Source organism: Amphiprion ocellaris, chromosome 7 (genome assembly GCF_022539595.1).
Source record: "Amphiprion ocellaris isolate individual 3 ecotype Okinawa chromosome 7, ASM2253959v1, whole genome shotgun sequence".
Taxonomy (NCBI): Eukaryota; Metazoa; Chordata; class Actinopteri; family Pomacentridae; genus Amphiprion; species Amphiprion ocellaris.
Genome location: NC_072772.1, coordinates 13490008 through 13509419, shown reverse-complemented (window position 1 = coordinate 13509419; position 19412 = coordinate 13490008). Strand labels below are relative to the sequence as shown.

General features: G+C 40.2%; 1 protein-coding gene across 2 annotated transcripts in view; it reads right to left on the bottom strand.

The window, feature by feature from the left end:
- Positions 1-19412, bottom strand: part of dscamb (Down syndrome cell adhesion molecule b) — a 131275-nt gene that overhangs the window by 95684 nt on the left and 16179 nt on the right. For both annotated transcript variants that reach the window (XM_023299561.3, XM_023299562.3), the window contains exons 2-3: positions 16417-16734; positions 14607-14753 (exon numbers count right to left, since the gene is read on the bottom strand). In XM_023299561.3, coding sequence (XP_023155329.1) covers positions 14607-14753; positions 16417-16734 — 465 coding nt within the window. The remainder of the gene's footprint in view (positions 1-14606; positions 14754-16416; positions 16735-19412) is intronic.

Sequence of the window (19412 nt, the reverse complement as noted above, 5' to 3'; positions counted from 1 at the left end):
TCTGTCACCTAGCGGAGGCAGCGCCCCTCATTTCGACCGCTCTTTTCTTCTGTCCACTCTGGAGGTGTGATATGAACCCTAAGTGGACGATCCCTGTCTTTTTCAAGCTGCAGAAGACCTTCTCAAAGAGCATAGCAACAGACCTGTCTTCCCTGTAAAAATAGGATTGGCTTCTGTGAAGCCGACTCAATGCCACAGATACAACACACACTTCACTTCATTGATTATGCGCCCAAGCCCCTCAGAGCCCAGCTTTACAAGTGATGTCTTCCCCTCTTCGCCTTGCTCGCTCTCCTCATAGCTCCCATTTTCACCCTCTGGCTCAGATTTTAAGTCATTTACCTGCAACTGCATCAATATTTTAGTCCTTGTGAATGTGGAGACTTCCAATCTGCTTTTTGTATATTTCTATTGTATATTTCTGGATAATTAAATGTTAATGTTACAAGGGCACAGGGGACCTGAGAGTAAACACAGGCTGAAGGCAACCATGGCAGCCATTTGCAAAAAAACAAGAAAACTAAGGCCATCTACGTGGGCGGATACTTTTTTAGAGCAAAACAATCATGGCTTGAGAGATCCTATTCAAGTGTACATTTACTTCATAGATACATAAAGTAGGACAGCTGCAGCTACATTTAATGACTGGACATATTTTATGTATCTATTTAAAACACATTTCTTTATCACGATGAACATTTTAGTGTAATTTCAGTCGATCCCACATCTACCGTCCTGCTGCCATTAATAGTAATTAGTGTAAGAACTGTGTATCATTCACTGAAAATAGTATCGAACAAAAAAAACCGTCTACAGCTGTGTGACTAACATCTGCAGAACCCAGCTGGTTTCTAAAATTTCTGTCCTTGAAAAAATGAAACAATATTTTTAAGATCTTTCTTTAACATTTACATCTTCAGCATTTGTAGGTTTGGGAGCGCAGGCAGGACATTAAAATCATGAGATACCGTGAGAAGGACTAACATTCATTTTTAAAACATCTAAGCCAAATTTCTATAAAGAATTTGTCAAATTTAGGTTAAAGTCTATCAAATATAATTTAACGCTTACAGACAAAATGGTACTAACATGGTGTCTTTTCATCTTTATGAGATGTGATGGATCAAAATTATGGGTGATCATCAAAGAATTTTCACAAACCGTGCCGATAAAGGAAAAACTGTGAATATTACATACTTGAGATTATTTTATCACACAAGAGCTCTGTGTATCATACAACATGGGGTCCACACACTGTAGCATCACGGTATTTCATGTCAGCTTTCAGCAGCTGTCTATTACCATCCGATAACACATTAAGAGAGGTATAAAATGCAGGTGGCAGGGCAGAGGAGTCTGAGCAAACAAATACCCTGAGAGGCAGGGAGAGAAAGGACAGACGTATTGAAAGCTGTTGAGTGATGTGTTTTTTCTTTATTGCTCTGCACACTGTTGACTGAGACACAAGGAAAGAGGAATATGCAGCAGAGTGAGAGAGAGAGGTGAGGTGTTTCTGCAAGAACAAAATCCTTTCATATGGGTGTTAATCAAAACAAGGCCACACTGTACTGTATATATGAAAATGTGACACAAGAAGAAGCATAGCCACAAGAATACCTCTGGTACATTTCTCCATAAAGGCCATTTCTCAGAATTTAAATTCACCATCAGTCTTTTAGCAGCATGTTTCTGATTTAACATTTGACGGTAAAAAAAAAAAAAAAAAAAAAAAAAAAAACCACATCCAAAAAAAAAACAAATCAAGCCTGATCTCTGATTTCAGAATAGCTGAAATGCTCATGGTATTTTCAGACAAACCAAATTTTCCAAACAGTATGTTCTCATTAATGGTTGCTCACCACATCTATTTGGGCATGATTTTAAAGAACTCAGATTATGGGTTATCCTGGATTATGCAAAGGACCCTGTGCACAAACACTTATCAGTTTCATTTCTTTGTCCTCCCAATGATATTCATGCCAAATCCCACAGCGCCGTATCTTTGCTCACAGCTGGCAAGTGTAACTAAAGGATTATGCAAGCAGCTTCTACAAGCAAATAGATTTCTCCCTACTTCAGAGGAAACTGCTAGTTATGCAGCGCCTATCTGTCCGCCAGGCATGCACAAAAACATGTCTCCCTTTTTCATTTTTTCACTTTCACTTGTTTTAACAGTGCATTTCAGAGGGAGCTGGAGAGGAAATAGAAGAATGAGAAACAGGAGAGAAAAGCGAGCATCAAACCAGGAGCCCTGTCTGTGTATGTATGGGTGCAGCCATTCTGTATCAACCAGCTGATTGTACAATAAAATACAACTGTGCAAACCTTTGGGTTTGGATGTTGTTCTAACGGAACATGGCTGCTAAAAGAAGAGGGTGGCTGAACTTCATCTGAACTGGATTTGCATTAAAGCACGTGACTAGACAAGGCGCTGCTACCACCTAACAAACCAATTAGCATATGCCACTGGATAAATACTGATTGTCCACTTAGCATCTAGGACTGATCCTTAGCTTATTACTGATGTCTCATAGAGGCAGCACGGTGGGAAATGCGAGGATGTAAATACTCCCTGTATGCAAATATTATAGAAGGTTTATTTTCCCCATATATGGTCCGGATCAAGCCGACCTTATGATGGCAATTTCTGATTCTCTGCGTGGCCTCCCCACTGTCCCTGAGGGAAATGTGTATTAATTAGCATTGATCTGGAGGAAGAAAACACAGAGTGGATTGGGGCAGGTCCAAGGCTATCGCAGTTACAGAAGCTGACTTGAAATACAGCACAGAATACATTTACATTTTACATTTTAGGCAGCTAACTGACATCCCCATCCAGAACAATGCACAGGGTGCTACAATGTCCAGTTAAAAATATCTATTCAGATTTTAGCCTTATATAGTGTAAACACTATTACATGTTGCCAAATATTTAAAATATTCAAGTTTTGACTTTGATATTTTGATAAGTATGTTTTGAATAGTGACAGTATTTTAATATCACACTTTTTCTGTGTCCCTCAGGTGCTTGTCAGTCTTGTGTTTCTAATACTCTGCATTACTCAGGGTCATAGTGCTGATCTAGGCTGCCTCACCTGAATCCTTTTGACCATTTTTCTTCTGTAATGTCCTGAAAGCCATAATGTAAATGTCTCTAGATCAGCAGTCCTAATCGTAGACCCAAGATGCATTCCATCTCTTCTTGCTGAGCAGGCAAGGCCTCTTTGAGCCATTAGGCTCCAAACAGCTGTGAATGCCTTGTTATGCGCACAGCAGTGTATCATTGGAGTCTGTGAGGGAACTGGTAATATCTAATTCAGATTAAAAAGGGTCCACCACACATCTTTGTATGTGCAGCAAACTCAATTTAGGATTATTCTAGTCTTCTTCTCCCTTCTCTTTTCCTTTCTCTGTCTCTTTGTCAACCAGCTTTCTTTAAAATCTGTTCTTCCACATTCAATTTGTGATTTCAATCAAATGCCTGCAAAATTTATGACACAGTGGTTTTCATTGACTGTCTCCAAACTTCTACAATACAGTCCTTGTGCTATGATAATCAGCTGGGGATAACACCCGCATTATATTTAGGACTGTAAAGATTTCTTAGCATATGGTAAAAACTTGAATGCACTTGCTCTGTAGTCACAGAAATGAATCATAAGCTTCAAAAAACTAAAGAAACAAAGGCCGTCCTCTCACAGAATTCAATTCCGAAAACAAAACATCTACCTTTTGAACCTATTTAGAGCTGAAATTCATTAATTGTGAATTAAGAGTGAATTCATTAATTTTGAAAACTGATTCATCATTTATCAAAGCCAAGCGAAATCAAACAAAAACTACAAACAGATTCAACGCTGAGTTTCCCAAATTTGAAAATTCTCTGCTTTATCTCATCTGAAGATAAACTGCATATCTTTGGGTTTTGGAAGGTTGGTTGGATGAAACAGTATTTGAACGTGTCACTGTAGGCTTTGGGACATTTGATGAAGCAGTTAATTTATTGATTGTGAAAATGAATGTGCAGATTAAGTAAAGAAAACATAGCTATAGCCTCTATAAACAAGCCATGTTTTCCAGTCACATTCGTTGGACAAACATAAACTTTATTGAGTGAAACAATATGAAAAGGTCCTTTCCTGGGGAGCATAGAAGTGTGTTATGTTTTTTGATTGGCTGGTTGGTGAGACTGCTTAATACTGTGTCAGACAACTGCAGAAAAGTCCAAGTCGAATCTTATCTACACCATGTTTCCATTGTTGAGAGAAACAGACAGAAAGAGAGAGAAATGGAGAGTTTGGCTGGGAGAAACAGACAACAATTACACTTGCCCTAGGAGGCCGAGGGAACCTGACCACGTTGCTATGGAAACTCAAGTACAGCAGAAAGTAACACGAAAATCAATTCAGATTGAGCTTATCTCTCCCTCTCCCTCTTTCCCTTCTCATTTCACAAGGGCTACAAAGCATGCTTCCACTCTGAATCACATTTTAACTATTGCTGGGCTGCTGCGGCACCAATCAGAACAAACACAATGATTTTTTTTTCCTTTTCATTCCCTTTAAATGACAAATGTGGATTATAGTACCCAGAGAAATAAGTCTTCAAATGCGCACCTCTGAAATCGTATGAAAGAAAGATGCAGGCATGAATTTGCCACGACACAACACAAATCACCCTCTGTCTCGGGCACACCATTCATTCTTGCTCTTTCTTTCCTTTCCCTCCATCCTCTTCACTCGCTCCCTCAGAGGGGCAACAGCAGCTGTATGCAGGTGATAAGCGTGTGCAGCGATGGGCGCTCGGCTCTGATTGGCTGGCTCAACTCCTACGCTGATGTGAAGATTGCAGGCTGCGTCTGTCAAAAGGCCACTCTGCTCGTGGTTGTCACCTCGTGACGTCACTGGCACAGATGACAGTTTGACTGGCCACACTTGCAGCCCCAAAGCCTGAGATTTACATCATTCCGCCATTAATGTTCCTGCACGACGCATCCTCTTAGATTTAAGAACCCATTATGGAAACGGCGCTGGGCATATCTTTAAATTACACATCCATTGTAATAACATCCTTAAAGCATAATCATAAATGTCTCAAATAAATAGCCTAGGCTGTCTTTAAATTCTCTCACACACACACACACACACACACACACACACACACACACACACACACACACACACACACACACACACACACACACACACACACACACACACAGCTCTGAACATCTAACAGACAGTGAGGTTATAGCAGGAACTGACTGCTTATCGCCCAAATAACCCCCTTGTTTTTACCACAGCCACTTAGCAGCGGTCTGCAGGGAGTTTGGGTGTTTGGATCTTAGTCACTGGCTATATGATGGCAAGGTGAGGTCAAAGACAGGCTACAAGTATACTCGATGTGCGTGGCTATCTGTGTGTGTCTGAGTGTGTTCTCAAGGATCACGCCAAAGAAGAGGCAAGAGGAGAGGAAACGAGCCTTGAAGAAAAATAATGATGCTTGATGCCTCATACATCAAGCAAGAGATGGAGGGTCACCTTGCAGTGAAGTCAGCTGGTCATTTGCTAGTGAGGGATTCAATCTGGAAAGCGATTTGTCGAAATCACAGGTGAAGCCAACTGAGACTGATATGACACAGTAAGCCAACCTGTACTGTAGGATGGAAAATTAGTCAGTTGTATTTCATTGTCATGTTGTATTAAAGTGCTGCTTTTACAAGAGCAGCATATGAAATTTTAAATCATCATGATATAGATGAGCTAATTAATCAGACTAATAAGTATAGTTTACAATCATAATAGCAAAATAATAATAATAATGCATAAAAGTGACTGAAATCTTCATTGTTATGAATGGCCAGCTGGGGGTGAATCCTCTAGTTGAAAAAAGAAGCGTGATTGTATAGAATCTGTAAGAAAATTATCCTACTTCTCACTTAATTTGTTACCTCAGTAAACATTTTCCTAATTAGTTCATGGTCTTAATTGCTAGTTTCAAGTATCCTACAAGACCGTAAAGCAATTTATGGTCCCATTTAGAATAAACTAGAGATAAAGCAGGGTACGGTTTAGGGTGGGGCTTCCTTGTGATTGACATGTTGCTATATCACTATCTGTAGTGCTCTCAAGTTTTCAGTCAGATCCATCCCTCACTTGTCATGTCTGATTTCAAAAGACTAAGACCTTGAGGCTTCAAAACAGTAGTCCACAAACCATGTCTCAGTGGTTCCATCCATCTTTTACAGACACTCTATGCTTAAAAAGTTCCAAATAGTGAAAATGTGCAGGGCATTTTCAATTCTTTTTCTGGTTGACAAAAAACTGCAAAAATCCATATAATTTTTGCTTTTATAATATTTTTGGTAAGATTATAACTTGCATTTTTAGCTAGATCATTCTGCACCCCACAGAACAGTCAGTATCATTCTACTTAAGGTGAAAAAATGCTCTGTCTTGTTGGTATTTGGTATTTTTTTTTTGGTAGAACATGCATGCTGGGATGTGAGCGCTGTCATTTAAATGCCTAATTCACTAGCAAAATAAAAAATAAAAGGGCAATTTTAAGGTAACAAAAACACTAATTATTTTCTGGTGATATAAACAAATGAAAACATAATTATGTATATTCTATTTTTTTCACAGGCTGTATGATACTCTTGTTATGCGTAAACAACATTTCAGGATGGTGTTTTCTGAGACAAATGTAACGTGTACAGATGCATGAAGTGTTTTTAAAGGCTCTCAATTAGATCTGGTCTTGTGATTGGTGTCCAGCAGGTATTCTAAAACCATGATCATGTCTAATCAGGGTTACAGATGCCCAGCATGTGGCCACGGGCTCCGAGGCTCTGTGTGAAAGTCTAAAGAGGCTCAATGTGATTTAGTGTATTTTTACAGATTTACCACCCTGGGAGCAGAATAAGAGCATGTATTAATCCTTGATTGGATGGAAGACGCGGGAGAGAAAAAATGGAGTGAAAAAGCCCTATTAGGTCAGTAGAGTGATTTGAGTTATTAAGTGCCTTTTTCACTCTAATCAGTCACTTTTAAGATGGGATCAGACACTGCTGCATTATGGGATGTGACTGAGCACACCAGTTTGTCTCCGTTTACCCCAGAGCTTCAGTTGGGAACATATGGACACATTCCTCCGTGAACCCACCACCTGTCATTAACACACGCAGACACATACATGAACACGGGGTGTTTGCACCTACACAGCCACAGTCATTCAGCAGCCCACGTCCAGGAGAGTTTATAAACAGAAATTAATTGCTTGTTCCAGCTGTAATTAGCTCACACCATGCTTATTACTAATCTGTGTTTTGGCCTGATGCCAGGCTAGTTCTGGCCCAGTTCCAGTCCATTATCAACAGTGTTGCTCCACAGTAATCCATAAGCTCTGGCAGGGCAGACCCTTTCCTCTAACTGAGCTCTCCTAAACTACAAACCCATATTTCGAACTTTTCTGTGAGTTAGTGATGCTATTAACCTCTTATTATTACTGCATTATACTGTCTGCCCTGGCAGTGGGCTGATGCCATAACAAACTGTATAAGACCCACAATAAAGGTATATTGTATATAGTGTTGATTTTCTACATTTCATTTCAGTGCATCTAACTCGCTTGTCTGATACAAATTTACAACATTACTTTAAACCCGATTACTGCAGTATACTCACAGCACACTCTTCCAAATCAGCGCTCATTTAAGCTTCTGTCTTCAGTCCAAGTCAAAAACAAAGAGGCATCCCCCATAGCCAAATTGCCTATTAAAGATGAGAGCATGTTCAGTCTCCCATTGCGCCCAGCCATCACCACCCTAATCATTCCCTGCCTAAACAGCCTAATGGCTGCCATATTGCTACTGTTTATTAGTAAACACTGATGGAAGAGTGCCCGCCTCAACAGTTGTTGATTTTGTCTATCCGTATGGAGTATCAGCTGGGAATCACAGCCACTATGCCAGAATGTTGTCTGCTGTTCAGTCTCTCGTCTCTAAACAGACTGCTTTATTGTTTTATGTGCATAGTGATTATGTCAGTAGATGGCTTAGTATATTACATAAAACTTAGATGAAACATTAAACATATTTGAGAGCTTAGAATGGTCTTTTTCTTACATTTTCACTAGATTGTTCTCCAGATGCACTAAAAGGGGAGTATGAGAGCAAAAAAGAATTAGCATTTTTTCTGTGTGAAAATTACAAGTCTACACGTCAGCTGCTGAGCCAGAAGGATGCTCCAAAGATCACCCCAAGTTTAAGATGCTTTTGGGAAGCCCAGCCTAAGATCGATTTCCCTCCATCTCAGTCTCAGTAACCCTTCTATCGATCCTTATCAAATATGTATCACGTCCTCAAGCCCTCACCACAGCTAAGATGGAGACTTCAAACAGCTACAGCTCAAAGGGAAAGTCAGAAGAGAGCAAGGTTTCTTTCTTTCCAAATGGCAAACTTCATAGCTGAGAGAAAATGTGAAACCAAATAATAATGAAAAAATACTGAAAATGTGAACCAAACCATCCAGAAACCGCTGCTTATTACAGAAGCTTTAAAGTGAAAACATAATCTCAGCTATTTTGGAAGCTAAAACATCAAAGCTGTCAAAATAACACTATCCTACAGCAAGCTTTACAAAAGACGGAAGGTTTAGTCTTCAAAAAAGACAACAGTGAGACACACTGTGCACACAATACATAAAGAAAACACCCCCCAACTATCTCTGCTCTAACCTCACTTCTTGCTAAAAGGGTCTTGTCTCGTCCTCTTCCAATTCCCCAAACTCCCCTTCACACGGCACTCATATGTTGCAAATGCACAAAATGCATCCTTCAGCTCATGTTCCCATAATTCTCTGTGGCAGCAGCGTGATTAATGCACACAACTATTGATTTTTTCTTTGCTCTTTTTTTTCATTTCTTTCAGGCGAGTGCCCCCAGCCCCAAACACTTCCTACTTCACATTATCACAAGTTGCACACCGACTCTCCAATGTATAGCCAACGAATATGCATGTAAATAAAAATGAATACACAATAGCAGCACCTTTAACGGGAAACATATTGTACAAACAATAAGCACCCCATCTCCCTTAGCTTTCAGGCAGCTGTGTGTGAGTGGACTGGGAAAAGGGGTGCAGTGAAAGACAAGGGTCAGCATTTCACTAACTGCTGATCTGTGTGGGAGGAGGGGGGGAGCAAAATGATAGGCTGTGTTGTTTTCATAGGGTTTCACTGCAGGATGGGTGGAGTAGTGTGCAAAAAAAAAAAAACACTCGGGCACATACATGTACAGTATATTGTACCCGTAGATGCACACATTCATACTAATGTCTAGATCTTGCTCCGTATTGCTCTGTGGTTACATGCAGGGATCATGCACTCCTGCTTGAGCCATGACCCATTTTCCATCCCCCAAACAACAAGATCAACAAACTCTGTTTGTGTGAGCAGGAGAAACAGAGATGAGTGAGAATGAGATTGAGTGAAAGAGGATTGAATGAGGAAGGAAAAAGGAAAGTAGGAAGGCAGAGGAAAAGAGGAATAAGAGGGAGGAAACAGGCCATGTGGCTAATGTGGCGCAGTCTCTTGTTTACCAAAGAAAAAGCCTCACCCACACTCCTCTCCTCCTTTCAAATCTCCTCCTTCTTGTTCTCTTGTTTCCCCAACTCTCTTCTCACTTCCTTTGCTCTAATCTGCCCTCTTCCTCTCTACATTTCATTGCATCTTCTTTCCTCACAAGCTCATTTCTACCACTGTGCCCTCCTTTCAAGGTTGGCCTGACTTTGGGCGTGTTGAATTTACAGCCCCATCTCTGCCTGCCTCTCAGTGCCCTCACTGTCAATCTCAGTAAAAAATGGAGGCGGTGGCACATCACTGGCATGATAAATTCCTGCTGAGCAGCGATGCTGTAAACCAAACACCTACAGTAGCCCCTTTGAAGACATCCTTAACATTCTAGCAACTGGGCTGGTGGCTGGTTAAGACTGTGATTCTATTAGCAAGCAAACTGTTTAATTAGCCTCTATAAGCACTCACAAGAACCCAAGAGAGAAGAGTGAGCAGAATGCAAGAGTGAAGAAGCACTTTCACCAGTTGGTTAGCTGACGTGAATGTGACTGAAAAATGTAACTGGAGATTTTTTTCACTGATGCTGTGAGTATTGGATGGGCTTATTTGCATAAAGCAAATAAAAAAACAGCATTTTTCACGCAGGAGGAAATTGACTGGGGCACTGTGCCAAGCAGGTTATGCAATGAGATGCGAGCAAAACAGAGAAGTCCAATAGTCAAGGCTGGAGGTGGATGGAGAGGAGAGAAGAGAAGAGAAGAGAAGAGAAGAGAAGAGAAGAGAAGAGAAGAGAAGAGAAGAGAAGAGAAGAGAAGAGAAGAGAAGAGAAGAGAAGAGAAGAGAAGAGAAGAGAAGAGAAGAGAAGAGAAGAGAAGAGAAGAGAAGAGAAGTAAAAAAAGAGAAAACAATAAATTAGAAGGAAAATATGAGAAGAAATAAACAGTCAAGCATAAACAACATCAGCATCTGATATTGTTAGGGACATACAGTATATCATGTACAGTATATACAAAACACAAAACTTACAATAGTGTTTGTGCCAACTAATACCAAATACCAATACCAAATTGCCATAAATTGAGATTAAAATTAAATACTGAATTTCCCATCTTGGATAAATAAAGTTTTTGTATTGTATTGTATTGTAAATATGTCAGGTATGAGAACAACTCCGATGACTGACAAATGTGTATCATCCCAAAGTGCATATAGTGCCCAAACCTTGGTCGAACATAGAGAAGAAAAAGTAATAAATCATCACACACAATTAAGATGGCAGAATTTCAAGATGGCGGCACTTCCAGGAAGTAGGAGGGCCTTATGGAGTCATCCCTCGCCTTGGGCCACGCATTAAGCCTGTGTCATAATACAGAATAAAGCTCCCTGTCCTCCATCTGTAGCCTAATCTCTGGCCTGAAAACATGAAAGGCCTGCATGTCTGTTCCAAGGAGGTGACCCCACCTCCTCATGACAGAGGAGACTCCTCTACCTTCATTCCACTTTTCATCTTTTTCCTTATTCTCCCCGTCTTATCTTATCTCGCTTCACCTTTCCCTTCTTTTCCTGCTCTCTCCACGGCAGGTTGTCTCTCTGGCTTATAGTTTCTTATCTGTGGCTGTGTCAGACATTCTCTTGGATTAGTAACTGGATGATGGTATATTTGGAGTGTCACCTTAATCTAGGCCCTGTTACCATTTAGTCAAATGGGTCATGCGACATTTCGATCCATTTTGATTAATGGATATTTAATTTAATCTGAACCAAAATGTCAGCAAAAAGCTAAAAAAAAAAAAAAAAAAAATACCCATCACAAGCTCCCAAAGCCAGCGGTGGCATCTTAACAGGACAAAACGTAAAGATATTTACTTTATTATCATGAATGACTATAAAAACATTTACCTTGTTATTGACTTGTGCCTCACCATTCATTAAGGTGGTGCAATTAAATAAACACTAAATTTGTCTCGTGTGTAAAAATTGCAAAATTTCTGATAGATTGGTATTTCTGTTTCAGTTTGCAAGATGTTGACTACACATTAATGTTCCTTCTGTAGCTGATGAGTGCCAGCAAATTCACTAAAAATTCAGTGTGGTAGAAGAACAGAACTGAAGAGCTGATAAATTACAACTAATAGCGCACATTAGGAGGACTCAAGCCGCCAAAATGTTACTGCAAGTAGACACAAAATTTATGCTCAAATTGCACAACATACAACTGCATGCATCTTAAATGAGAGTACAAGGTCTCTGTGACAACACGTTGTTTGCAGCTCATTCAGTATCTAAGCACTGGTTTTGCTGAAGCTCTTGTCTGCAACCAAGGCCGCCCAGCTCATTACGCTGCCTCGCATCATGAATGATGAGAGACAAAAGGTAGGTAGATGGAAAACACAAAAACACACACCACCCCAGCTTCATCCCTTTTCAAAAGCACAGCCACCTGACATGCAAATACACACGGGCATGTAAAAGACACACACAACGACACTGACATGAATGTGTGCACACTGATACACAAAGGTGCATGTGACAACACCAACACACGTATGCATTCAAATAGAGGTCCACCATATAAAATCCTGGCGGGAGCACAGTAGGACACAGCTCAACTCCTCCCCTCTCTGCTTTACTTTCTTTCTTTCTTTCTTTTTTTTTGCCTCTTTTATCTCTGTATTAGCTCTGTCAATTGTTTATCAAAAGCATCGAGGAGGCGATCGGAGCCGGGCATTTGAAAGCTCGTGCTGCGAGATCCATTTTAAAATTCATGACGGGTTAATGGTATGTTAGTGGCAACATTAGGACCCGGTGAGCTTGCATCGTGCTCATTCACATTGAAAACAGGCCGCTTCAAATGACTACTAAGCAGTCCTCATTCTGAAAGGTAATTCATATTGTAATTAACTTTTCAATCACAGCTGATTAATTAAGACAAGCCCTAGTCTGTAATTATGCATCTATTTTTGACCCTACTGTGAATCACTGGATATTCAAAGATTTCAGCAGCTGCGATTTAAACCGGGTTCCTCTCTACAACTTAGTGATCTTAATAAAACACATTTACACCTGACGATATTAAGCAGGCAGAGCTGAAACATAATCAGCACTGATCAAAGGTTCAGATGTTTCAGCAGTATCTAAACTGTGGGTGGTCATTAACATTTGCTCAATAAGAAAACGACATCCTCCGCCCACATTTTTTAAAACCATGCTGGTTATTTGGGTCTCTCCTAAGAGGAATATCTCAAGACCTGCTTTTCCTCTCATTCTGATGCACAATGCGAGGGTAGAGAAGCGCACTTGATGTTACTGTTCCCAACAAAAACCTGAGATTAATAATTCAGGGCGGCTGTGGGATAGCTTTATTTTGTGTCCACTGAGACCAAGTCTTCTTTTATGAAAAACTGGAGGGAAAAAAGAAAAAAGGGGGGTTGGAAAAGAAGTCTGAAATCTAGGCTGGGTCAAATTGCATCCAGCTGCCATTGTCATGCCCCGTTGGTATCCTTATGGTGTCTCTCTCTTGTTCTTTGTTAATGCGCAAACACAAGCACACATACACTTCCTTCTAACCCTCGCTCCTAGAGTAAACATACCCTCTCCATAACAGTGCGAGGTGAATCCGCTCATGCATCAGAATCTACCATCAAATATTTATCACTGAGCAGCAGTGATTTTGACCGTGTGCTCATGCTTTTGACAGCACTCGCCTGCTGCAATACTTATTGGAGTAAACACGGACAATCCAATATCGATGTTCTTTTGAACACTTGCGAAAGAACTCAGAAAGAACGCCTAGCATACAATATAATCCATCAAAGCCTCACTGCATATTCTATAGGCTGTCAGATCTGCTGGAAAAAAGAAAGGATGTCACTATAGAAAGCTGATTTCAGAAATAGTTGGCAAAGATTGCTTTTTTTTAATATAAAGAGATGGCACGCACATATATTCTTATGAGTGCATAGGTGTTTTTCTACTATATTTCCAAATTCAGTTTTGCTTTTGAAATGAACAGAGCGGAGATATGTTAAAGTATTTTATCCTCATGATGGACACTTTCTCCAGCCGCAGCTGAGATAAACATCATCTCTGAGCCTTGTCGACATGATTCATTTCATTTGCAGAACGTAATCATATCTGCATGCTGCATATTTGCCTGCTCCCCGTGACATTAGGCAATGTCTTCAACCAGCAGCTCGCAGCGAGTAACTCGAGTAACCTCAAGTAAATAAGTCGCTGGCATGGATCAGAAGACACATCTTCATGCTTGAGCAGACACATTTAAAATGCCACCAAAACACCGTCCCAGATTCTGCCCTCAGTCAAATGACATCAAGTGCTCGCTTACAGGTCCCCGAACGCCCCAGTATGAAGCTAAATCAGCCAGCAGGCAGTACATGGAGCAATCAAAGAGATAAGCATTCCATTTAACTGGAGTAAAAATTCCACCCGCAGAAAGTTCTGGTGCCTTGTGTCGTCATACTGTGCCACTGGATTCAAACAACGAGGGTAACTAGGTCAATGCTATGTAACGCTATGTAAACTGTTCCACTTTACCCCTTGCTGGACTCAAAAAGGGAGTTGGCTGAGGTGTACAGGAGGGGGAAGCGCAATGATTCAATGTGACAGTTATCAACATCCTCTGGCTAGTGAGGGGACGGAGCTGCACAGAGCTGCAGAGCCCCAGTAAAGGCAGACTACAACAGTAAACAGGTGAGAAGATGACTCACTGTTAAACAGAACACGGTGTCTAAAGAACACAGACAAGAGCAAATCCGGGAGGGGTTGAGATAAACAGGCAGGAAAGGCAATAAACTGCTCCTTCTGCTAAGATTTAATCAGACAAATTTGTCATTACAGGACGGCCACATAAAGCTACAAATGGGACTGGTCCTTTAAACATTAATTGTAGCTTTTTACCTTCAGATATTGCACATTAAGTTTGATTTTCAACAGGCTGTAAACATGGATGGTCTGAGCACTAAAAGCTCCATCTTGAAGTCTGTATGCAAAGTACAGAAGCATTATTTGTCATACCTGAGCTGAGTGAAACGGTGTCTTTCTCCCATGATACAACAGTGACGTAGGCCTCCACAGAAGCAGGGATAATGCACTTGAAGACGGCTACACTGCCTCTCATAGCCTTCTGGTCAGCCACTCTGACTGTGTAGGGTTCCCGTGAAACTATTGAACAAGAAAAAACATAAAAACATGACAGGTCTCATTTGTAAGATATTTTTTTTGCATTTCTGTATACTTTTGTGGACAAACTAGTGCCCACGATGAAGCCCTGATTCAAGAAAACAAGAAACATGCGACACCAGGGCCACAGGGTGTTGATTTTACGACAGAATTACACGTTTTACAACAGAAGATGACACAAGACTGAGCTCAACTTCTAACTAATTCAGTTTTGTTCCACAGAGAACATGCTTTGTCTAACACTGACATGGTAGGCATGTGCAAATACTATAATACCCATCAGCCTCGGGCCTCCACTGCCATGGATAGATTCAGAGGCATGAATGTGAGAAAATTCAAAACACTTTGCTTTGCTTTGTGACTAAATGAAACTAAAATTGACCCACGATCCAAAAGTAAGTAATGTACGGTGCAGATTGAGTTGTCAGTTTACTCATCATCCTTGTCATCATCACTAAATTTCACCGGCCTGTGACAGAGCACAAAAGCTGAAGCCTGGAAGTTTGAATGTATTTTGCTGGAAATTACCGTTAGCGTTACAGTCACCACTGCTTGACTCGCAACAATGGGATGTTTTGTGAAGGGGCCCACATCTCTTCAAAAGGTTTTTTTTTGCATGTATGTACACTGGCTTAAATTTTTCACTTTTCATCAAAGAATAAAATATTTTATAACAGAGTTGTTTATCGTTTGGTCTGGTGATTCAACCGAGCGATAACTATGCCAGTCCAAGTCGCAAATTTGCTTCAGCTGTGAGTCAGGTATTATTGTGCTGAGTAAAAAATTAATGGTGATTCAACTGCTGTAACTACAAGTGTATAAAATAACTCTAACTTTGCAACTACTGCATTATATTAAAAGACAAAATAATAAGCAAAATGAGAGAAATTAAAAATAAGCTTTTAATAATGTGAGGCAAAAAAGCTGCCTTAAATCTGCTTTCAGAACTGCAATTTTGGTCCCATTTACAGCATTAAACCTAATTAGGCAAAAATTAAACAGAATGTGTGTGAATATGGAATAAAGCAATGTTATATCAAGCTTTTATTTTAGTCAAAATGGACACTAAAATCCTTGACAACATCCTTAACAACATTAAAACTCCATCTGCTGAGGATTCCTGGGATGCAGATGAAAGCTCCATACTAGCTATGGCTGAACCTTGTGGCCTGCATTTGACCTTCTGATGTTTGAACATACATGCTTTTACAAAGGATGGTCAGTCGTGTACATGACAGGTTATTGTAAATGCACAAACACTTGATTTATTTGTGCCAACTGAACACAATTATTTTATCAAATTAATCCGTACTAGCACAACTATGTCTTGCATGTCTTCTTCTAGTGCATCCATCCATCCATTATCTATACATTAGGGTTGCAGGGGGTCTGGAGTCTATCCCAACAGACTTAGGCTGAAGGCAGGGGACGCTATGGACAATTCAGAATTATATCTTTGGACTGTACCCGGAGAAAACCCACACATGCACAAACTCCATGCAGAAAGATCCCAGGCCCAGGCCGGGAAGCCAACCAGGGATCTACTAGCTGCAAGGCAACAGTGCTAACCACCGAGCCACTGTGCAGCCGTTCTTCTATTTTTCTCTTGCTCACAACAGCACCATACCATCATCTGCAGACTCACCAGCTTTGATGTGGACATCCTGACTCCTAATCTTGCCAGAAGGGTTCTCGGCAGTGCAGTAGTACGTGTTGTCGTGGATCAGCTTGCTGAAGCTGGATGGCAGGAAGTTGAAGATCTGGAGGGTTCCATTAGGGTGGACGTGGCGGATGCCCGGGACATCGTAGATCTCCTCGCCAGTAGCCAAATACCACCGGAGTGAGGCAGGCGGCGCACCCCCAGCAGGACAGGGCACCGAGGTCCCTGTGGTGCTGGCAAATACTACCTCTTGCAAAGATGCATTGACAAAATATAAGCTGGAATGTAGGTCCTCACTGAAAACTGGAAAAAAGAAAACACAGGACATTTTTTGTTAAGGTTCTGTAGCTATGCATCTCTTTTTATTGTTTTTTCATTCTGTATGGGTCACTGTTTAATTCCAGTATGTAGAGTTTGGAAACAACACTTTAAATTTAGCTCCCAAATGTCATCTTAATCAGTCAGTTTGAGGTACTAAATATTTTTATTTTGCCAAAGATATACTTTTTGTTTATACTTAGATGTTTTTAGGGTTTAAGTATTAAACTGTTTGGTGAAAATTAGAGAGCTCAAATTAGTATTCGTTCACTGTAAGTGTTTCTATTAATAGATCATCATCAGTCATTTAGGATTCATCGACGTACTGTAATCCCATCCGTGGGATCTTGGGAACATTAAATTAACATAAACTATCATCAATTATGAAATAAGGTCAGCTGTCTTGATCATGTTCAAGCTTCAATTTAAGCCGGCATCACAGTAAAGTGAATGACATTAAATGCAGTTTGTGCGGGAGCATTCTCTAGAGGAGATGAGGGTAATAAATGTCAATGTTAGACCAATTAGTTCCATAGAAATCTACAGCTGTTTGATTTCAGAGTGAAGAAGCCAGCAGGCCAGCAGATGTTTGCAACCTGAGCTTCTCTGTATGTGAGAGACAGAGTTTGTTTGTATTTCAGGAAAAACTACTTGTATATACAGTATTTGTGTTTGAGTGTATTGCGTTTGCCATCTCAGCCTGGTGACAAGACTGAAGCTCTGCACTAAATGGCTTACAGTGGCAGTGGCAGCTGGCTTGGGCCCTCCCTGGGGAGAAAACATTTTAGCACTTCATAAATTCCTAACAAGGTTTCAAATTGCAGACATTTCCATCCTTTTCTCTGCTCCAGCAGCTCTAAACCAGCAATGAGGCACTCCAGTGACCTGCTCATGTACACACGCACATCCACACAACCCTCATTTGTTGTGAGAGATTAGGAACGCTCATTCAAAATTATTAGCACACTAAAGATCAATACTGCAACTTTTTTTTTTCTACAAGAATTTGTTGACATATTGGAGACCTGGACACTTGCGCCATGCCTGAAATACAAATAACTCAGGTCTTCCTGTGTTATAGAAACAGGCATATGCACTGGTAAAATTATTCACATAATATGGACTAGCTGTGGCCAGTTTTTATCCAAATGATGAAAGGAAACAGAAGGGGCCAAAAGAACCACATGCACTGTTATATTCTGATAGATTTTACTGATGGCTACAAAAACATTCAGAGGAAAGCATGTATGAAAAAAAGCATACCGTAAGTTATTGGTGAGATGCAGCAAGACAAACCTGGGTTATAAGGTGCACAGTTCAAAAGACACGTAAGTAAAAACAACTGCGTGTTCGCACTATGATATGTAGCACAAAGGTTTACATATGTCATTATTTAATTAAAATAGTTTTTAAAAAATCCCATACACGTTGCAGGCATTTAATATAATGAGACAAAGTGTAGTATTGCTGAAAGAGTAGCAATAGCTTATTCAAACATTAATTAACTTTGCATGCCAGTAAATGAAGCAGGTACCAATCTAAACAGCCTGCAGTACAGCTTGAATGTGCCTTTAGGAACTAATGTGGGAAAAGGTTTAAAGCACAGACAACACGTCACATCACTGTATTTTTAGAAAACATGCTTTGGTGCTGTAACATAATTGTCTCCTTTAACATGTCAGCTGTGACTGTAGTAGGGCAGTCTGATTATGATTACTGAATTGAACTGAATTACTGGCCTGTTATTGACTATTGAATCCATCTCTTGTGTTATGTGCCTATATGTCACTCTGCTTGCAGTCTGTCCTCATGTATGCTGGTTCCATTTGTTAAATGCTAACAATGCACATTTCTGACTGTCTGCTGTACAGAACAGTTTGTTACTGCCATATGTGAATTGTACAAGGCGATGACTAACAATGAACCTCTGCTTCTGCACATGTTTTTGTTGCAGGTTTTGTCTGCTGATATAATACTGCGTAGCTTCCAGTATTTATTTGCTAGTCTGAATGCGTATTTTCCTATCCTAGAAAATTCACCTTGAAAATGGAACAGGCAGCATCCATTTGTCTTTTTTCCTCTGCATTTTCTACAGAGTTTCAATCCAAAGTTTTAATTTATAACAGTTAAAGTAAATAATTATATATTCATATAGTCCCTCTTGTCAAAATGTGAATAATCAGGGATTCATGATGTTGTATTATCTCACTAATGTTTTAACATATTGTCAGAGGATTTCCCCCCAAATGGCTCATTTGACCTTAATCCTGATGCTTATAAACAATATGTATAGTATGCATCATCTTTGCCAGCCATATACAAGGAAGACTGTGTAATGTTCACATGGAATATTGCATATTAAATACTGGTTCTTTAACTCCATTTGATTAAACTAAAATGTGAAGAAGTGCAGTGCATGGGCTCCCAGCAGAGGAACTTTTGTATACACTGCTGCACAGTCTCTCACATCAAAAAGTTTTAGCCAATTTGAATCTTTTAAAATGCAGTGAGATAGTGTGCTGGGTTCTCGATGGGTCTGTGGCACCAGCCAAGATGAAAATAATATATCAAAGTCATATTAAATTCTGATTCATTCTCTTTTTCCAGCTGGCACCGGGAGTATCAATCTTCTCAGTGCTCTGTTGATACTGCAGACCGGAGGT